Source organism: Heterocephalus glaber, unplaced genomic scaffold, assembly GCF_053883595.1.
Source record: "Heterocephalus glaber isolate CG9 unplaced genomic scaffold, H.glaber_assembly_v1.0 deba00001428, whole genome shotgun sequence".
Classification (NCBI taxonomy): domain Eukaryota; kingdom Metazoa; phylum Chordata; class Mammalia; order Rodentia; family Bathyergidae; genus Heterocephalus; species Heterocephalus glaber.
Genome location: NW_028258293.1, coordinates 1,927,982 through 1,948,359, shown reverse-complemented (window position 1 = coordinate 1,948,359; position 20,378 = coordinate 1,927,982). Strand labels below are relative to the sequence as shown.

The following is a 20,378-nucleotide window of genomic DNA, read 5'->3' as shown; positions in this document are numbered from 1 at the left end:
AACAGTATTATTTACTAAACAATTTAAAGTTTGAATTACTATTACAAAGTTTTCCTTCTGGAAATTTGATATCAAAATTTTAAAGTCTGTATTTACCATCCGTTTTTCACTGATCATGGAACAAAACTTAAACATCCCAATCCAATAAGAAGTCAGCCTTCTCTGCTCTTAGTGCAGCACAGTGCAGTCCTGTCTGAATGAAAAACCTATCTCAGTCCAACCCAGCTTTCATAGTTCTTTTAGAAGGTGAGATGCCTATAAGAAAGAAGTTAAAGAAACAATAAATGATTGGCTGAATATACTACTGAAGATTTTTATTTCAGTCATCTCCAAGTGTGATGTCATAATGATTCAAAGCCAAAACAATGTATCGTGTTATAAATAAAATTTTTCTAACTTTTCATCATTCCACTTTGGAAGTCTTATGCATATTCAATACCTTATAAATAATACTTTTCCATACATTTTTACTTCTAGAATACGTACCATTTACTGTATTTCCTTAAAACTCTTCTGACACTGTGTATAATTTTTCTGTAGCACAAATACAAATATTATGAGACCCCTTTGAATGCAAAGATATAATCAGAATATGTCCTCTGATTTCTTTGTCAGTGTTTTATTTGTTCAGAAAATTGTCAGGCCATCTCTACACATTTCAGTGCTCCCTGCTCTGAGGGATAGCTGAGCCGGAAGTTTGCTGTTTGACCTCTGAGTTTCACTCTTTCTCTCCCCACTGGCCACTGTGAGAGCTTATTTAAAATTCTAAGTTCTCTCCTGGCAGCTGCAGTTAGAGCTTCTTTGGCAAACTGAAAAGACTAAAAAAAAGAACGTGCGAAAGCTGAGTACCGCTTCTAGTGACCTACATTTGTAGCCAACTTAGAAAGATGGCATGTGCCTGATTTCCCAGTAAGGAAATGCAAGGAAAGATATATATATGCATATATATGAATAAATCTAGTTTCTTTCTCTCACCAGCTAGTGGGAACCGTTGCTCTTGTAAAGGTAAACACACGTTTGACACTGAAGTTTGTGCATCAGTCAACAAAGGAAAGGAAATTTGCGTGTAAAAGATGCCTAAGTCATACAGCAAAAGTGCCCTGCCCTGTGATAGGATCTTTATCATTTGGAATTTGAGCTTAGATTTTAATTGCTGTGTTACTTCTTTACTGGTTGGAAGACCTTGTGCAAGTCACTTAACCTTTCATTTTAAGATGTGGGTACTAAGTTTCCTGGCTACCATAGACCAGAGTTCTAAGTTAAAAATGAAATATCTGGGATTTTGCTTTCTAAATCTTAAAACACTAATTCCAGCTTTAAACTCACTTTCAAAAATTTTATTTGTAATGCATAAGTGTAATATATAAAAGATAGTTGTAATGCATAGTTATTGTTATGTTCAAAAGAAATATCTAAATCTTGGAGCTGTTATACAGCATTTTATCCTTCTTGAAAAAGATAGAAAGTCAGAATTGGGAGTTTAAAAATAGAGTTCATTTTTTAATGAATACTTTGCATTTTTTCCAAGAAAAAAGGTACTCAGTTCTTTGGTGAGGGCTAAATGACTTTAAACTAGAGCCATTAAAACTAGTGTGTCGCTCCCCTAATGAACATAGTATCCCTCTTCATGACGTAGGAAAGGCTGGCATGCAAGGAAACACCCGGCTTCTGGGCCAGGGCGGGAGATTAAGCAGGCTGCAGAGGTTTATGATGTGCCCCAGAAGAACTTGGCTCTCCACAGGCTGATGCCTGTGGGGCCAGTGTTGTGTTTTTCCCGAGAGTTTCATTTTTGTTAATCAGTTATTGACAGGCAGTTGGAGAAAGCGATATTAGTTTGTCACGCCTATCTTTTGAAATTATGATATTCGAGTGAAATCAGAAGCCAGTGCACTCATGGTTTGTTGTGATACTCATCCTGCAGTTTGACTGTGTGTACAAGTCTGTACTGGATTTCCACAACACGGTGGGTAGTATTAAACTGAAGACTTCAGCTGGAAGTAGCAAACAAATTTGAGACAGTGAGATGAAGCTTCCTATTCAGTATTTTTTCTTAAAACAGTTCATAATTATCAGGCTTCTCTAGAATTTAAAAACCTTGTTTTACACTTTTCCCCAAATGCTTCTTCTTCTCAGTGATCAAAGAGCAGAAAGAGAATCAGTTTTGTTCTGTTAACAAAGTGTTCCACAGAAAATAACCTTAAAATGTAATAAAAATAAAGTGCTGTGCAGTCATGTGTGGTATCCACAGTACCCTAAGTATTCTTGCTGGTATCGTTTTCTATAAACTAGGTTTGTTCTGGAAAAATAAGAGGACTGCTAACAAATAAAACCAGTTGATTACTGTGTTTTCCTGAGCTGAGAGTGGACCAAGCTGCCCCTCTTACATGAAGATAAGGCCTTGCCCTGTTCCTAACTCGAGAGAGTTCTTGGAAGTATTCTGTAGAATACATCTTTTCCAAAAATGTAAAAACTCTTTGACCTCTGTTTTAGAAATAATAATGATAATCATCATTGTCATACCTTAATTTCTATTAAAATAATTATACCTACAGATGTTTTTGTTATATCAGGTTTTTAGAAATTATTAGTATTAGTTCACATTCTAAGGACATTTAATCCTTAAAGGGATTTCATAGGGAAACTTTTGCACAGAAAAGAATCTTGCTATAATTTAAATGAGTATTATATAAACTGCTTTTTTTCTTTTAAAAAAGCTAATATATACTTTTATTTGCATGGTTTTCCTAAGTAAACATGTAAATACCAGTAATCAGTGGAAAATCAGTCCACTTTTTAAATCATTTAACAAAACTTACATTAATCAAGATTTTGTTTATTATAAGAACTGTGTGTGTGTGAATAGACACATTTAGGTATGCACATACACACACACAGGTGTGTATGTGTGATATGTGTATAATAAACAGGCACACAGAGGTCCACATAGGGTTAGCAGTGGTAGTCACCTAACTAGGAACCCTCTTCACTGAAGTGTAGAGTTATTTGCAGGGTGTCACCTCCTGTGACCTCGCCAGTAGGAGTTGTATTGATGTGTGATATGCCCAGAGCCAGATTAAGCACTGACAGCATTTAACATATGAACTTTACTATGTAAAGGAAGCCCCAAAGGAATACTTCAATTTTGATGGTTACACAAATTAATAGGTGTCAGCAATTTAGCCTTGTCTCTCTTTAAGTAAAAGCATAGAATTTCTGATTGTAAATTTTGTAAGAACTTTGTTTGAAGAGGACTTTTTCAAATAATGTGTAATATAGATTTTACATTCTAACATACAGTTAATACATTCTGGATCTTAGTATATGTAGGAAAATTAATAAACCTAATATAGACTGTGCAGAATTATTTTTAGCAATTTGACAGTTCTGAATTTCTATATATATGAGAACATACTATGGATGCTAGTACTGTAAGAATGCCAAGAAATTCAGTGCATTTCCCTTTAAACTCCATTTAAGTCAGTGCTGTCCACAGGCACTATTCATTCGTGGGCTGCCTTGGTCAAGACCTGGACAGCTGTTTATGGTAGTAGCTAACACATTCATGGGCCTAGAGAAGGAATATAAATCTGCCTTTTCCTCATTTTCTTAACCACACTACTAGAATGGGGTTGAAGTCAAGGATTAATTAGATATGTATTTAAAGTACTTTGAGATCTTTCTATGATTGTTACTATTAAAAATGTGAAGGATTAAAAGGTAATATTTTTAGATAATTAGATTAGGATTTTTGTTTAAATGACCATAGTATTATTTTTAATTTTTCTTTAGCATGATCCATTCTCTTCATTTCTGAATACTCAATGCAGATTTGGATTTCATCCTTCAGCCTATTTCCCCTCTCTTCTGTCTTACAAAGAAAGATGAAAGAGATAACCTAGTCTTCTCTACACACTTAGTTTACATGGTGGAAAGAAATGTGGTAGGGCCAGAGAGAAGTACGGAGCACAGTGTTCTTTCCTGATTGCTTCCCTCCCTTGCTTTCCTATTCCCAGAGTTACGTGATTGATGGACTTGCTGAGTAAAAGGCATCACTTTTGTCAGTGGCTGCGCTTGGTTTTATTGAAACAGCATTTGTATACCAACGTGAAAGCGTGTCTCTTCCTTTCTTTTTGTAGTAGCAGTATTTTTGCCTTTGTATTCAAGAACAAATTACACTAAGATGTTTTCTAACCTGTACTATAGTTTGAAATATAACTTACTTAAAAACATAAGTTAATTTACTACACAGTTAATCTTAAAATCACTTAATGCAGCATGATTTCATGCAGTTGTGTGACATTTTTCTGAATGATTTTTAACAACTAAAATCAACCCTCCCTTATATTTTTAAGTATTTTAACAGAAGATAATGAGAATAAACCTTTAATATACAGATACTCATGTCTAGAGTACTTTTCAAATTATGGTAAACAAGGAATCTCACCTTTATTTTCCTTTCAGCTTTCAATAAATAAAAATGGCCAAAACAAACCCAAAAAATCAACAAAGTAACGTCTCACTGATGCATTATAATATACTTACTGATACATGGATAATGCTTAAGTAGCATTAATTATACAGTTAGCAAAACCTGCAAGGATCAAAAGATTTTATTTTTAAGAAGGATTTCTCATGCTGCATGGATTATGTTGCTACATAATGGCTCAGTAGTACTTCTGCTGAATTGTAAAATAGCTTAGAGAGGAGTATGATGCCCGTAGTTGGTGTAATGCATTGGTAATTAAGAGGGTGTGAGGCTAAGCTTCATTAACTGCTGAGGGATTGTATCTTGGGTTTTATTATGCCCTAGAGAGCGTAAAAAGTGAGAAGGGTCAAACTGTTGGAGTCAGATTTTGCTTGTGCATCTGCCAACACAAAGACCACAAAATAATGTAGCAGTGAGCACAGAAAGGCATGGATTGCAAAGAGAAGAGATATATTTTCAGTGTCTTGTGTACGAGGAAAATGTTTCTGGTGGAAAATAAATACACTGGAATACTGGAGTATATTTTGACAGTACAAGTGTGAAATAATTTTGTTTCATGTAGGATTTGTTTTTAAATAGACTTGTTTTTGTTCAAAGGTATTACCATTTTCTTTATTCACGTTAATTGTCTAACCTTGCTCCCTTGATTATTCACCTATATCAAATTTGTGAAGTATGCTTTTGATTTTTATTTATTCCTGACCCTTGCTGGAGAACTGCAGGCACTACACTGCAAAAAAAGAACCAAATTTGGATTCTCTTTCTTAAGAAAGGAGGCTGTGATGCTGGTATAGTGTGTTCTTTGGGACTCAGTCAGAAATCAAAGCCTGGGATTTCCAAAAGTGTGTGAGCGGACCCTTGTCAGTGATTGACAGCTAGGATAGTTGAGTGTTAAACAGCTATTAGCATTCTGTTGAGATAGATATTTATCAAAACAAATTTTTTATTTGCTTAGAGACAAGATGTTGTGACAAATGGTGTGGAATTTTAGCAGTTTTCCTCTCTGGTGGGATCAGTGAGTCATGGCAAGGTAGGTAATCTTGTCGTATTTAAAATTTTTAGGGCTCCCAGATGTGATAATGTGTTGAATACACACTCTTATGTGAGACATTTCTGAGTAGTAGGGGACAAAAGCATCACAGAATATTTCTTTTTCTAGAATTATCTATTCATTTCACTTGCCCATTGTTTGATATTTTTTTTCCTGGCACGGGGGATTGAACTCAGGACCTTGCATTTGCAAGGCAGGCGTGGTGCCACTGACCTAAATCCCTGGCCCCAGAATATTTCTCTCTTGTCTCTCCTGCTTCTCTACCCATTACTCAATCCAGTGCCGCTGGTACCTGTTTGTTATAGCAGCACCCTTGTCACGCATCGTACTTTGTTTTGCCTGGGGCTGCTATGAAAAAAATACGGTGAACTAAGTGGTTTCAATGACATAAATGTCAGTCTGGAGGCTGAAGTCCAAGACCCAGTGGCAGGACTGCCGTTCTGGTGAGGGCTCTTCTGGGCTTGCAGCTGCCTCAGCTGCCTCAGCTTCACTGCTGTCTCTCCTCACAAGGACCCTGGTGCTGCCGGGTCCCCGCTCCACTTCCTGACCTCCTGTTGTGACTTGCACAAGACTCTGTCTCCAGAGGCCATCTCCCTGGGGATTGGGCTTCACCCGTATTTGGGGCCATACCAACCTCTGGTCTGCAACAGTTGTCGAGGATGACCAGGTGACTAAGACATAGACCCTGCCTTTCAAAAAGATCTGGTGCAGTGGTTGAAAATTAAGGAGAGCTTTGGCTACATAAAGATACCGGAGGGTTGTTTTGTTTGATGTTAAGTGGAGATTTCTGAAACTATATCTGATAACATGTATGGAATAATTTCAGTTCTTTTTTATCTACTTAAGTTTACTTTACTGGCCAATATTGGTCTGTTTTGAGAAAATTCCACATACTGCTGAGGATGTTATTGTGCTGTTGGGTTGAACACTCTGCAGATATTTATTAAGTCCATATGTTTGAAGAAGTGGTTCAACTCTCATATGTTTTTTTCTTTTTTAGTTTTTGTCTAGTTGATCTGCCTATTTGTGATAGTGGGGTATTGACTCCCTGACTATAATTGTGCTGCTGTTCATGTGATCTCTTATTTCCGATAGTATTTGTTTTATGTTATGTTCTGTGCATATAATTTATAATTACTATCTCTTCCTGTTAAATTGTTCCCTTAACTAATATGTAGTGATGTTCTTTGCTTCTTTGAAATAGTTTTGGCTTGAAGTCCACTTTGTCTGAAAATAGGATAGCTGCTCCTGTTTGCTTTGGGCCCCCATTACCCGGAATATTGTTTTCCATCCTTTGATTTTTTTTTTTTTTAGTCTATGAATTTATTTTTAGATTTTTTTTTTTTTTTTTTGAGACAGGCTCCAGCCGTCCTTGAACTCACTAAATAGCCCAGGCTGGCTTTGAACTCATGGCGATCCTCCTGCCTCAGCCTCCCCAGTGCTGACATTATAGGCGTGCACCACCATGCCCAGCACTCTTTTTGAATTAAATATGTTTTTTGTATATAGCATACTCTTCGGTTTTGTTTTTTGATCCAATCTGTCAGTCTGTGTCTTGTGATTAGATAATTGAGACTGTTCACATTGGCAGTTATTACTGAAAGGTGTTGCGTGATTTGTCATTAGATTATTTTCCTGTTGCTCCCCTCTTTTGCGTAACTGCTCACCCTACTTGTCCCAGTCGTCCCATTTGGCTTTTCTTGGCTTCATAACGTTTGTGTTGAGAGAAGTCTGCTGTAATTCTAATGGATTTACCACTGTGAGTGATTTGTTGATTTTCTGTAGTAGCTTTTAAGATTCCGTCCTGTTAGGGATTTTAACTGTGATGTGGCCCAGAAGGGTTCATTTCTGATCCTGGCTATTTGGGATTCCATATGCCACACTTCTCTGTATGTTAAGTTCCATCTCCATATTTGGAAAGTTTTCTACTATTAGTTCTAGAAACAGGTTTTTTATGCCATTTGTGCTAGCTTCTGATTTTTTTCCTAATTCCAATTAATCTTGGATTATTCTTGTTTATTAGGTTACAAACAACATAAAGGTTCAACAAAGAGAAATACAATTAATTTAAATTGATATACTTTAATTGATATATAGTACTTTACAGCCATTGAAAATCATGATTAAATGTGGAAATTATCACATATCATCAGTTAAAATATAAACTATAATATATTCCATATATAATAGATTAGTAAATAATAATAGATTAGCATAATAGATTAGTAAAACTAACTCAGATCATACATTTTTTTTTTTTTTTTGGCACTGGGGATCAAACTCAGGACCTTACGCTTGCGAGGCAGGCGATGGAACCACTGAGCTAAATTCCCACCCCCAAAATGTTTTAATTGACATCTAGAATCTTTTATTAAATGCAAAAAGGGAAATTAAAGAGAAAAACATTTTTCCACAATTACAGTAAAAAAAAATAGATTTTGCAAGCTAGATATAAATTGTTTAAATTTAAATTTTTATATTTTATTAAAATATTTTCCTTTCAGAAAAAAATCACACATTAAATTATATACACAAATTTACAGAAATTACAAATATAATAGGAAATTTGAATTTGATGAAAACAAACAATGACAAATGAACAAAAGAAAACAAAAACAAAAAACACCTGATAGAAGTGCTGGTGGGTAAAAAAATAGAGATTAAATTGGAGGTCCTCAAAACCTGAGTCTCTAAACATCAGCGCCCTGTCTAATCTATCATGATCTGAAGAATAGCATAGATACCTCCAAAGATTATTAATTATATATGGGTGATATCACATGTCTATGGAAAGTATTTGTAGTAGTGTATTATATAGATTTTCTATTAATTGTAGGATGATTTTTATAGAGAATTTTCTGCATCAATTTTGACCTTATCAAAGAGACAGTCTTTGACTACTTTTATAAAAGTAGAGTTTGTGTCTTCTTGCCTTTCTCAAACTTTTACATTTATTGTCAGGTGATCTATTATATAACTGCTTGTTTGCTGTTTTTAACCCCCACCCCAAATACAGTGAAAGCTTGGAATAGAGGCAGTGTGGCCTGTGGCTAAGAACACACGCTCCAGAACTGACCACCCAGGCCCAGATTCATAGCTGGCATTTACTACTTTGTGGCCTTGGGGAGGTAACTGGTGGATAATCTTGGCTCCTGCCTCATAAACTTACTGTGGACAGAGAGTGGGCGTGTCTGGAGCACTTGGGAAAGGGGTTGGGCCAGCGGGCACTCTCTGTGTACACTTGTTACTGCTGCTTTGTTTGTTCACTGTTTACTACTTCAACCTCAAATCTGAGCCAAAACCTAGCATACAGTAAATACTTAGTAAGTAATAATTTCAATATATTTCTTATAATCTTATAAGAAATTACAACTTCCATCTTGCATTATGTATGGCAATTCAGTTGGAATGTATCAAAGACCTAAACGTAAGAACTAAAATTCATAAAGAGGGGCCGGGGATGTAGTTCAGTGGTGCTGCCGCCTCCCTCACAAGCGCAAGGTCCCCAGTTCCATCCCTGGTGCCAAAAAAAAAAAAAATCATAAAGAAAACAGAGGTATACGTCTTCCTGACCATGAATTAGGCAGTTTTTATATATGACATCAAAAGCATAAACAACAAAAGAAAAAACAAATAAATTGGGCTTCATCAAATTAAAACCTTTTGGGCCCCAGAGGGCATTGCCAAGAGAGTGAAAAAGCAACCCGTGGAAAGAGAAAGTAACAGATGAATCTGTTAACATCTAGTACACAGATGTAAGTAAGGCTTCCAGCTCAGCAACCAAAGGGAAACAACTGGATTTAAAATCAGGGAAAGGACACGATACAGTGGTACCCAGGAAGGCACAAATGGCCAAACTGGCACATGAGAAGTCCCTCAGCATTGCTGTCGTTTGGGAAACGCAAATCCAAACCACACGGAGATCCACTTCATGCTTGGGTAGCTGCTTTTTTTTAAATGGAAAACTAAGTGTAGGTAAGGATTTGGAAAAATTGGAGCCATCATACATTTTTGGTCAGAATATAAACCAGCTTAGCCACAGTGGAAAACATTTTGATACTTCTTCAAAAAGTTAAACGTAGAGTTATTCTGTGACCCAGAAGTTCTGCTCCTAGGACCTAAAAGAATTGAAAAGATATGTTCACATACAAAAAAAAGTGCATGCAGCATTACTCATAGATAGCCAAAAGATGGAAATTATTCATATGTCCATCAGTACTAGAAGATGAACAAAATGTAGTGTATCTTCACAGTGGAATATTATTCAGGAATAAAAAAGAATGAGGCACTGATACACGCTACAACATAGGTAAGTGTTGAAGACATGCTACGTAAAAGAAATCAAACAGAAAGAAGTCACATATTCTCTGATTTTATTCATATAAAGTGTTTGTAGTGGATTAATTTATCAAAAGAAAAAGCAGATTAGTGATTGCCAGGGACGGGGACATAGGTGAGAGAACAGGAAGTATTTAAGGAGTGCAGGGTTTCTTTTCAGAGCAGTGAAAGTTTTCTGAAATTCAGTGGTGATAGTTAACACAGTTCTGGATGTGGTTAAAAAAAAAGCACTGAATTTAAGAAAGTGGACTTTAAATGGACCTTAATTGTTGGATTGTAGTTTCTATGCATCTTGAATTTTTTTCACCTTTAACTTTGCAAAATGAGTTACCTGTCTTACCAGTACTACAGTTAAGATCAGTATAACTTTCATAACACACGAAAAGGTTTTAAACTGGTGAAATGTCTGCTGCAGGAATAGGTATATATGTAGTGAGATAAATGGAAAGTGCTTTTTTATAATCTTATTTAGATGTGTTACTGTGTTAAAAAGACTAAGCTATTTGACTATAGGGCTTTTTGTGTGTAGGTGCTAGGGATTGAATCTGCATCAGGCAAGTGCTCCACCATGGAGCTACATCCACAGCCCTTCCTCACTTTTATTTTGACACAAGGTCTGAGCTGCACAGGCTGGCCTCAAGCTTGCAACCCTCCTGCCCCAGCTTCTCAAGGGCCTGAGACTGCAGGTGTGCGCCACCGTGCCCAGCCAGCACTGTATTTTCTATCGCATTAATTTCTCTATGCATTAGTTTAACAACATTTTCTTTCAAATTTGCATATTTTAAACAGTGGAAGATAATGTGATAGAAATTTTGAAATTTATTATATCCCTGTTGCAAAATTAATTTTTAGCATGAGTAACCTTTGTCATAACTATTATGTGTTCCTGCATTTAAGAAATATATGAATCTATGTATTTTATACTAACTGCTCCGTAATACTGATGATCTAAAATGTGTGGCTCAGAGTAACAGGATTTGCTGAACTTCTCGTGTCCCTCGTTCATTGGATGCTTAGCAGTTTATAAGATTGTGATTACTTATTTAAATCTCCACATTATCTTTGTGATTCTAATAAAAATTATTTTATATGCATTTCTTTTTCAAAAAACTTGTTTGTTTTTTTAATTCTATAGTACCTGTTTACAAAAACAAAATGTTTCCTGCTTTTTGTAGTCACTTAGTGGATCATCTTCTAAAATTAATAAATTGGAATTCAGCATCTCTTCATTTAATCAGAGATTTTAAATTCTACTTTCATTGGTAAAGAGGAAATATAAGCTTGCAGGTACAAAACTAATATTTGATATGGGTAAAATAAATGTCTTTATTCTTAGTTGTTACTTTACCCATTATGTCGGTGAATGAGTTTTTTGAATTCTGGAATTACAAACCAGTAAATAGATTGTGCAGTGCTTTATTTTTACCTTGTGGCAAATATAACAATAATTATATGTAATGTGTAAGTGCTAATTCCAGGCTTGCTTTAAAATACAGTTTTTGAAAAATGTGCTTAGCCTCTTATTGGAATAGTAATTGATTTTTGTGATAATAGAAGCTCAGATATTTTCAAATTCTAGTTTATTACTACAGCATTAAATTTCCCAGATAATATACCCTTTTTCTGATTTAGAAATGTCTATATTGTTGTTAATTCATGCTTAAATAAATACTAAGACACCGATTTTTAATACATTGGAAAGTTATAGTTTTGCCAATATTATGATTTTAAAAGTTGTCATATTTACCACAGATGCTCAATAATGTATTATTCTGTTTTCTTAGGAACTTCCTGCACCATTACTTGATGATAGTTATAAAAGAGAACTTGAGGAAGATGAATGTAATCATAAAACACCAGAATCTAATGTGAAGATGAAAATAGCTTGGCGGTACCAGTTATTACCCAAGATAGAGGCAAGTCACCCTACCAGCTATGTATAATATGTGCAGACGGACTTATTTACTATTTAAATAATTAAGCATTTCATTTAGTGTTTGATTAGATGGTGTATGTCTTACAAATAACGATAATTTTTACCAAAATAGATTATTCTATTTTTCCCCAATTTCCGTATAGAATCCTTTATTCTAGGCTTGCTGGCAGCAGTAAGTGAACTGATGAGGCCATTTACATCCGTTATGGTCACCTACAAGTATTCAGTGTACATGGTAATTGTGGAGCTGCTATTTTGATCCCTATGCATATTCAACCATTACCAAACTCAGTTATCTCACCTGTCAAGAATAAGCTGGGACACGTTCCATCCCTGTACTGGAAAAAAGAAAAAGAAGAAGCTGAGACAGGAAATGAGGAGAGGTTTCTGGAAGGCAAAGCAGGTATCAGTTAAGCCTGTCGTTTAAAGTCAGGAACTGGCATGAGCTCTTTGCAAGAGCTCTGTTTGCCAGTTGTTGCTGTTGTCGTTCCTCTTCGGCAGTACTGTCCTTGGGACTAAGCCCACCTCACACATGCTAGGCAAGCACTCTTGCACTGTGCTACATTCCTAGCCCTTTTTAATTGTTTTTCAAAGTCTGACACATGATGTTGCTGCATTCCCCAGGCTGGCATCCAGCTTGTAACCTTTCTACCTCGGCTTCCCAAGTAGCTGGGATTATAGACATGTGCCACTGTGTCTAGCTTTTGGGGGCCGCCCAACCACCTGACCAAGGGTACGGCGAGGATGAAGAACAAGGGGTAGTTTTAACTGGGGGCGCCGGAAGGCCCAAGCTCTTCAAGGATTAAGACCCTGAGGCTCTGGACCAGCCACTATTTATTGGTTACACAGTATAGCAGGGGATGTAAAGGCAAAGCTAGGAAAGAACAGGACTAAGGACTGAGAAAAGCCAGGCCTGTAAAAGGGAGGAGTGGTGGACTCCTGTGAAGGACAGATCATAGTTAGGAAGCCACCTGTGGTATCTTTAGGTGGCGTTTGATCTGAGAGAAGGCTGCACAAGAGTCGAATCCTCAGCTGTGGTGTCATCTTGCTTTCAGAGGCACCACAGTATCATTGACCATTAAGATCTCAACTGTGAACGTTGGCTTATGGAGCTCTATTTCCACATGCCAGCCGAAGGATCATTCAGCGAGTCACATAGGCCAAGGACAGATTCTCAGTTTCATTAATAGCCCATTTATTAGCCAATCCAATAACTTCCTATAGCCTGGCCAGTGTGGTTTCAAGCTGGTCTCCTACACAACTCTGTTTATTTAACTAACCCCTCTTTTGGCTGATCACTTCATTCTCTTCTCAGGACACTTTGATGTCTGCCAGACTTTATCTTGTTGTTAGAAAAGGGGAAAATTCTAATCAGAATGAGACATAGTTCTCCTTCCCTCTCTCTGGTCTTCCACGTTGACATCTGCATGGTCTTTCCCAAGGACGGAAGTAGGTTGGCAGTGCTTTGTAACTTCAGATGCCTCCCTTGTTTTCCTGTTTGTGCTGCCCCTTCTGAAAGATGGCAGGCTGTTGTTTATGCCACATTGCTGCCAGGCCCAGAGGCAGCATCCAGCCCTGTCTTGCATGACCTGTGAGGGAAGGTACAGTGTGAGGTGTGCACTTCCTGTGAGTGTGCACAAACTATAGCCTCACCCAAGCTGGCCACCCCAGACCCTCCCTTCTATGGACGCTCACTCTCTGAGAGCCGCCCCTTGGGAACAGCTTGGGTTTCTGCTGGCCGTGCCTTTCACTTTCTCATTCACCAAGTCTTCCTTCTCTAAGTGCACTCAGACATCTTTCCGTGCAGATTATCTACATTGTCATTTTTATTTTCCATAGCACTTCATAATTTTCAAGCTCTCACGTTATTTCAAGTTAATTGTTAGTACAACTCTGTCTTCCACCAGAGTTCTTCATGAGGACAGAGGACTTGTTTTCTTTTCTCATGTCTCTCTGCCACCTATACTAATGCCCAGATCATGAATAAATATTGAGTGAATGTTAAAGGCATTCATTCATTCAGTTGGCAAATATTGATTAAGCATTAACAATAACGCATGCATATTAAGCAATGGCAGATTTTCATAATTTAAATGTGGAACTTGTTTAAATAATATGATTTGTATGAGTGAACCAACTGCAAACTGCAGAGAGAGTATTTGCAACTCATGTACTAAAATAAGGACTAATCTTTCATTTATACAAAGAACTAAGAAATTAGCATGGAAAAGCCCAAAATGCAATTTTTAGAAATGGGCAAAAATATGAAAAGAAAATTCAAGTGTCTTTTAAACATAAGCAAAATACCCAGATTCCCAATTTCAGTTGTAGTAAGAGAAATGCAAATGAAAACTGCACTGATCTGTCATTTTCTCTTGTTAGATGAACAGTGATCTGAGTTGTTTGGTAGAACACTGTGCTAGCAAGGTCAGAGGGGAACTGGTACTCTTGTACCTGCTGGTGGACAGATACCAGGTACCACTTCTGTGGAGACTAATTTGGTAGTGTCCTTCAGAAGTACAAAAACATACATCCATTGATCCTGTTGGAAATTGAAATTATGAATGCATTTACTCAGCTGTACAATGGAAAATGTGTGAGCTAGTCATGTAGCACGTTTTTAATAGTAATAGATTGGAATAACCCAATGTGCGTAGTATGCAGCTAGTTAAATGAACTGTGGCATGTCTGAACAGTAGAATAGTACACGCTTGTATTTGAAAGAATCCAGAGTTGTTAGTGTGCTTGGGAAACATGAGGTGCAGGTGCATGTCGGAGACGAAAGCAGCAGGAGATGTGGAACTAGCACTTGAGAACCCTAACAGCAAGTACGTCGTGTCTTTAATCTGGAGAATTTATTTAAGTTACCTGGCTTGCTCTTCTGAGGAGAGTGAATCATTAGTAATGAACATGAGCTCTAACTTAAATCTGGCCTTTTAGTAAAGACAGTGCCCCGTCTTTGATTAGACAGCACTTGTTTCTGCAGCCTTTTCTCTTTACTTCCATCTCGGGCTGGTTCTTTAACTGGTCATCAACATTCTTCAGGGGAAACCTTAAGCCTTCGCTCTTACTGCTTGCTATGAAATCTGTCTGAAGTTTGGAAAAAGATTCTTTGTTTCCTTAGAACTTCTTTGCTTCTTTATAAATTGTAGTTTTGGACAACACTGTGTCCTCATTCACTATCAGTGAGTAGTGCTACTTCCACCCTGCCTTTGAGAATGAGGCACACCTGTAGTGCCTTGATTATTTATGGAGTCAGCTTCCTCAGTGCCAAACAGTAACAGATAACTCTCGGTGTTCAGTTTTCAATGATTAAAGCTGGAATGTTGTGAAAATTGTGTTCTTTTTACAGTAATCTGCAAACTACTTATTCTATCTTCTCTGGGGGTTTGCCGATGTGTCACTGCACCAGGAGTGATGTCCTACACTCTCCTGTCATCTCATGCCATTGATTATCACTAGAGCTAGCAGATAATATGTTTTCTTATTTGTCAGTTTTCTTCTACTAGAATATGAGCTCCGGAGGAGAAAGAGATTTTGCTGTTTTGATTTACTGGCATATAGTGGGTGCTCAGTAGTCACTTGTTGGGTGTATGAATGAATGGCTTGTACAGTATGCAAGGTAAAGGTTAAACTGAGTTCAGTTGCATTAATAAATACCACAAATAAAATAACAGCTTATTTTGACTTTACAGTTAATGGTCAAAGTTTATTTTATTAACAAGTGAGTTCTACAGAGAACAGAATCATCTTCTGGCTTTTTGCTTTTCTCTGAAATGTCTCCAGCATGTATATTTGCCTTTCATGGTTGTTTTATTTTATTGTTTGCAGTGCTGAGGGTCAAGCCAGGGATTTGCATGTGCTAAGCAGGTGCTCAGCTACTCACTACATCCTCAGCCTCACACTAATTTTATATGTAATGATTTGCCAAAACTGATAATTCTTGGTCATCACTCATCCTCATGGACTTTATAACTTTGGAGGGGGGGTGGACCGGGGATCGAACTTGGGATCTTGCGCTTGCAAGGCAGGCAGCAGAACCACTGAGCTAAATCCCTGGCCCGACTTTATAACTTTTGCGATTTCCAGTTTAGTTTGTGGTCCAGGGGATCAAACCCAGGGCCTCGTGCATGCTAGGCAAATGTTCAACCATTGAGCAACTCCAGTAGCCCTGCTACTTCCCGTTTGTAACAAAACCAAATAAAAGAAAAAACTGGGTTTTTTATTATTTTACTTGGTACGAAATGCAGTTAACATGATTATAGTTTAAGATTAACCAAGTAGTCCAAGCCCAGATGTGTTGAGTAGTAGGAATCCCCTCTCATATAAATTGTCACCAGGTTTGAGAATGTAGTTGTATTCCCACTTAGGGGATGTAAAAAGGTTAAGAATTTGCACACGTTAATCAGTAGCATAGTTAAATAAATCAGTGACTCATCTAGTTCAAAGCATGTGCTGTCTTAATGAAGCTCCCTTCCCTCACTATGTGATTTTGAGTCTCTCTCCGAAGTGGAGCTGCCCCCTTCCTTGCTGTCTAATCATCAGTCCCTCTTTCCTTCTCATGCCACGAGTTGGTGGCCTGCTTGCAGTGCGTTCTGAAGTACTTTCTTCAGCATTGTAGAACTCTGCCACCGTGGCCACTGCAGCTCTGGATTTCACACAGGGATGGGTCTTCATTATATTGAATTCTCCTTGCACTTTGGCTTGCTATCTTAGCCCCACAATCTTGTGACCAGTGCGTGGATGTGTAGATGACCAACAGATGTCATGTTCCATGAGACACTTAATTACAAAGGGTGACTTGGGACACAATCATGATAGCATTTATACAGTGCCTCACACTTTATGGAATGGCTATTACCGAATGAAATAATTATTGGCTCCAGTTCAGTTGCCTGTGCTGAGACTCAAAGTGCTGTAGTGGCTATTTGGATGCTTGCTTTCCTTTATGCCTTCCTGAGAAACAAGAAATGAGAACATGGTGAGAAAATGTCTTCTTCATGCTGTTTACTGAAAGTCCCACTTCTGCCTAATCTCCTGGGGAGGGCTCGTTACTGTTTTGTTGCTCCATTTTCCTTCTGTACCTCTATCAGTGTCCATTTTCTTTTAGCACAGTAAATTTTTACTTCCTGTTACATTATATTTCTTGACAGGAGGCAAAGTTAAAAGGTAACTTACAGATGTGAAGTAGAAGTTCCCATAATGTAAAACTAAGGCAACATGTTCTTACCAGACCAAGTAAACTGGCTGTGGATGACAATTTGATATTTTTAATGCATCTGTTTTTGTAAAGTTGATCATAGTATTGTATGGATAATTATCATTATTATTATTATTTGTAACATTTAATGGTCTTTTTTAGAGGAAATATTTCAGTGTTTGTTTTATAGTTTGGGGCCTCAGAAGACTTCCATGTTTCTGATATCTGATTATATGTCAATACCATGTGTCTTGGGTAGAAGAAAACCTGCAAACTTGTTTTTTCTGTACGAATATATTTGTTTTCCTTTGTAATTGAAAGATTAAAGTCTTTACTCAGTAAGGAAAGTTTTATGTGTACCTCGCGAATTCTTTTAGCTATCATGTTGAATCTTAATTTCTAAATAATTTGCTAACAATTATAATGAGAAAAGCTCCCAATTTCATTTTTACATTTTAATGAATTATTTGTGTCATATATGTAAACTGTCACAGCATGAAATCAGTTTTCTGCCTTGATTCATCCCAAATCTGAGACGGCTATCACATTAATATTGTAATTAGAAACATTAATAGAGACGGCGACTTAAAAAGCATACTTCTCTTCTTGGCAATTTAGCATATTTCTCTGCATGCACAAGGCTTGGAGAACCTTCAGCCCACTAATAAATTTATTAACTCAACTTAAAAGAAGTGGAAAGTCTCTCTTTCTTCCCGCTCCCCATGGCCAGGCTGCTAAAATAGATTATTCATGCTTGTTTGATTCAGGTAGGCTTTTGCAAGCTTCCCTGCTAGGCCTGGGAATGGGCTACACTGAGCCCCTTTCAGAGGGCTCTGACGCAGACGGGCTTTTATTGCATGGTGTTTCATTCTGGCCAAATCCAAGTCTCCACCCAGTTTGTAGGCACTCTGCTTATCCTTTTGAATCAGGAGAGGTTATCATCTGCCGTAATCCGTGCTGCTGCGTGGATTAGGGACACCAGTGAGCCCCAGGGTTCTCAAAGAGGATCCTGGAAACTTCTGGTTTCTTCTTTTTTTGCTGTCTTTACTAAATTCTATTGGGCCCCAGGGGGATTTGCATCTGAAATGGGCGACCTGGTGTTTTTCTCAATGAAGACATCAGATCAAAGTTCAGTTAGTCAAGGCCTTTCTAAAACGTTGAGGGGGCTTGGGCTCACACAATGAAAAGATGAGTTCTGGCAGAGATTGCAGTGAAAACATTCTGCACCATAATCCGGATAAAGAATAGATTATAGGCCAAAGAACAGACCTTGTTTCGGACTAATGCTAAGACCTGGCTTTAGACTAATAACTACCTTTAAAAACTTCACACTCTATTTATAAGAAGCATATTTTAATGGCGTATAATTTATTTATACTGTCAGTACTTTACATCCAAAATGGGTAAATCATATTTTGGGAACCATAATTCTGCATGTAATACTGTATTGGAAAGATTAGATCACAGCCAACTAATAGATCTCCAGATCTCTTTCATTAATGAAAATGAGTAGAACTTTGTAGAGAGATGAATAGTTGTTGTATTAGGAAAATAAACGTCAGACCCACAAACTGGATCTGAGAAAAGTACTTCTGTGAGAAGTGTTTTGTCCCATGTTACTGTATAATTTGATGAGTATAGCCATTTAATTTACAAATACAAACTTTTGAAGTCTTAAATGCAAATATCTGGTGTCAAGCAGATTTGTGTTTTTAGCTAGATTAAGAAATTGTCTTTTAGTAAGATGTAAGATAAGAACCCAGCATGTGTATTTCTTCTCTTCCTAAAGAGGTTATTTAGTTTTGTTGAATGTTCTTAAATTTGCCCATTTTGTAGCATTTAGGACATGGAAATTATGTAAGATTAGAGCAGAGCTTTTACTAGAAGCTGTGGTCAGGTGGAATTTGTTAACATTTCAACTTTGAATAGAGGGGTGTGCATGTGTGAACATATGTGTGTATTTTTTTCTGATGTGCTGAATGAAAACTGAGACCAGAGTCCATTCAAAGCAGTGAAATAATTAGTAGATTTTATAACATGTATAAATACATGTCAATAGTTATTACATTTTCTTAGGAAAAAAATAGTTTGCTGGAGAAGTTATTAATAGGGAACACAAAGCAGGAATTATCAGTGAACTAGCGATTCTGCCAAGCGCTGACCTGTCTGGTACATGGACTGTGTCTTCCAGCTCTGTCCTGTGCCCTGTCCTTGCCAGAGTAAGGTGGTGCCTTTTATGCCCTAAGCTTAATTTGACAGCCTGTAAGAAATGCTGAACATACATGTGCTTTATCTTGTGAGCATTTCGTTTTTAAAATTATATTTAGTATATTTAAGTACCTGGTTTTTGGGGGGCCTCCCACCAGTGAATTAATGTTGATTAATTTTCATTTGGGTCCTAGCAACTGCCTATTTAGTTTTTCATTAAAACTTGAAATCTTAAACATTAAGTAAGAATTACGCATTCTTTGTTTTAAAATTATTTATTATTCTTAAATTATTCTTTAACTTAAGAGATACAGTAAAGTAAAAAGAAGTCTTAATGCTTATTAAATTTGGCAGTAAAGAAACTTATTTATATATTATAGTACATAAGTATATATCATTGTTTTGCTGGATGTCGGATGATGAAATTGTAGTTAAAAAATAATTTTCTTAAATAACCAGTACAGGTTGTTTTAGCAGGTTGGGCCAGTGGCGTCTTCAAGATTTGGTCATTATTATGACACATCCAAAAAGATCCCCCAAGAACTGCTTGAGACTGCAAAATGGCATGAGTTCTTCCTTCCAGAAAAGTCATCTTCACCCCTCAGCACAGAACCCTGGTAAGTTAATGGCCCGTATATGAGTGGATTCCAGTTTGAATGTGAATTCTGGTCAATAGAATACATTTTTTTAACACCAGGTTTGGAAGCTCACATACCCTAATAGTAAATCTCATGTTCCTGCAGTACATAGGGTTCCCATTAACTATGTAGCTCTTGTCATCTCCTCCTCCTCTTTCACATCCTTGTCCTCCTTCTCATTCTGCTTCTGTACTGTCAGGCTGGCTATCACTTTCATTTACAGCTGGAAAACTAGATTCCAGCTAGTTATGACCTCTCGTTTTGTTTTTTTTAAAAAATGAAACAGTTCTAAGTCAGCATCTTTCAACATGCAATTACTTATTAATAAGTACTTATTGATAATAACAGCAGGGAAAATGACACAAAGTAATACTCCTTGTTCAATGTCTTGGGCAAGTGCACTTTCAAAAAGTAAGTAAGCCTGTACTTTCCCAAGACTGTTTAGTTATGGTGCAAATAAAATAATCTGTATAGTGTTAGGTGAAAAGCATTTATAGTGTGAATTTTACAAGGAAGAGTTT

At 37.0% G+C, this 20,378-nt stretch overlaps 1 protein-coding gene across 16 annotated transcripts in view; it reads left to right on the top strand.

Moving 5' to 3' along the window:
- Elp4 (elongator acetyltransferase complex subunit 4) overlaps nucleotides 1-20,378 on the top strand; it is a 193,394-nt gene that overhangs the window by 26,655 nt on the left and 146,361 nt on the right. For 12 of the 16 annotated variants that reach the window (XR_015451326.1, XR_015451325.1, XR_015451323.1 and 9 more), the window contains exons 4-5: nucleotides 11,660-11,791; nucleotides 19,694-19,836. Coding sequence is in view for 12 of the 16 variants with exons in the window: in XM_087211214.1 (XP_087067340.1) it covers nucleotides 11,660-11,791; nucleotides 19,694-19,836 (275 nt within the window). In the remaining 4 variants the exon portion in view is untranslated. The remainder of the gene's footprint in view (nucleotides 1-11,659; nucleotides 11,792-19,693; nucleotides 19,837-20,378) is intronic. The other 4 variants (XM_087211207.1, XM_087211212.1, XM_087211204.1 and 1 more) reach the window with 1 other exon arrangement.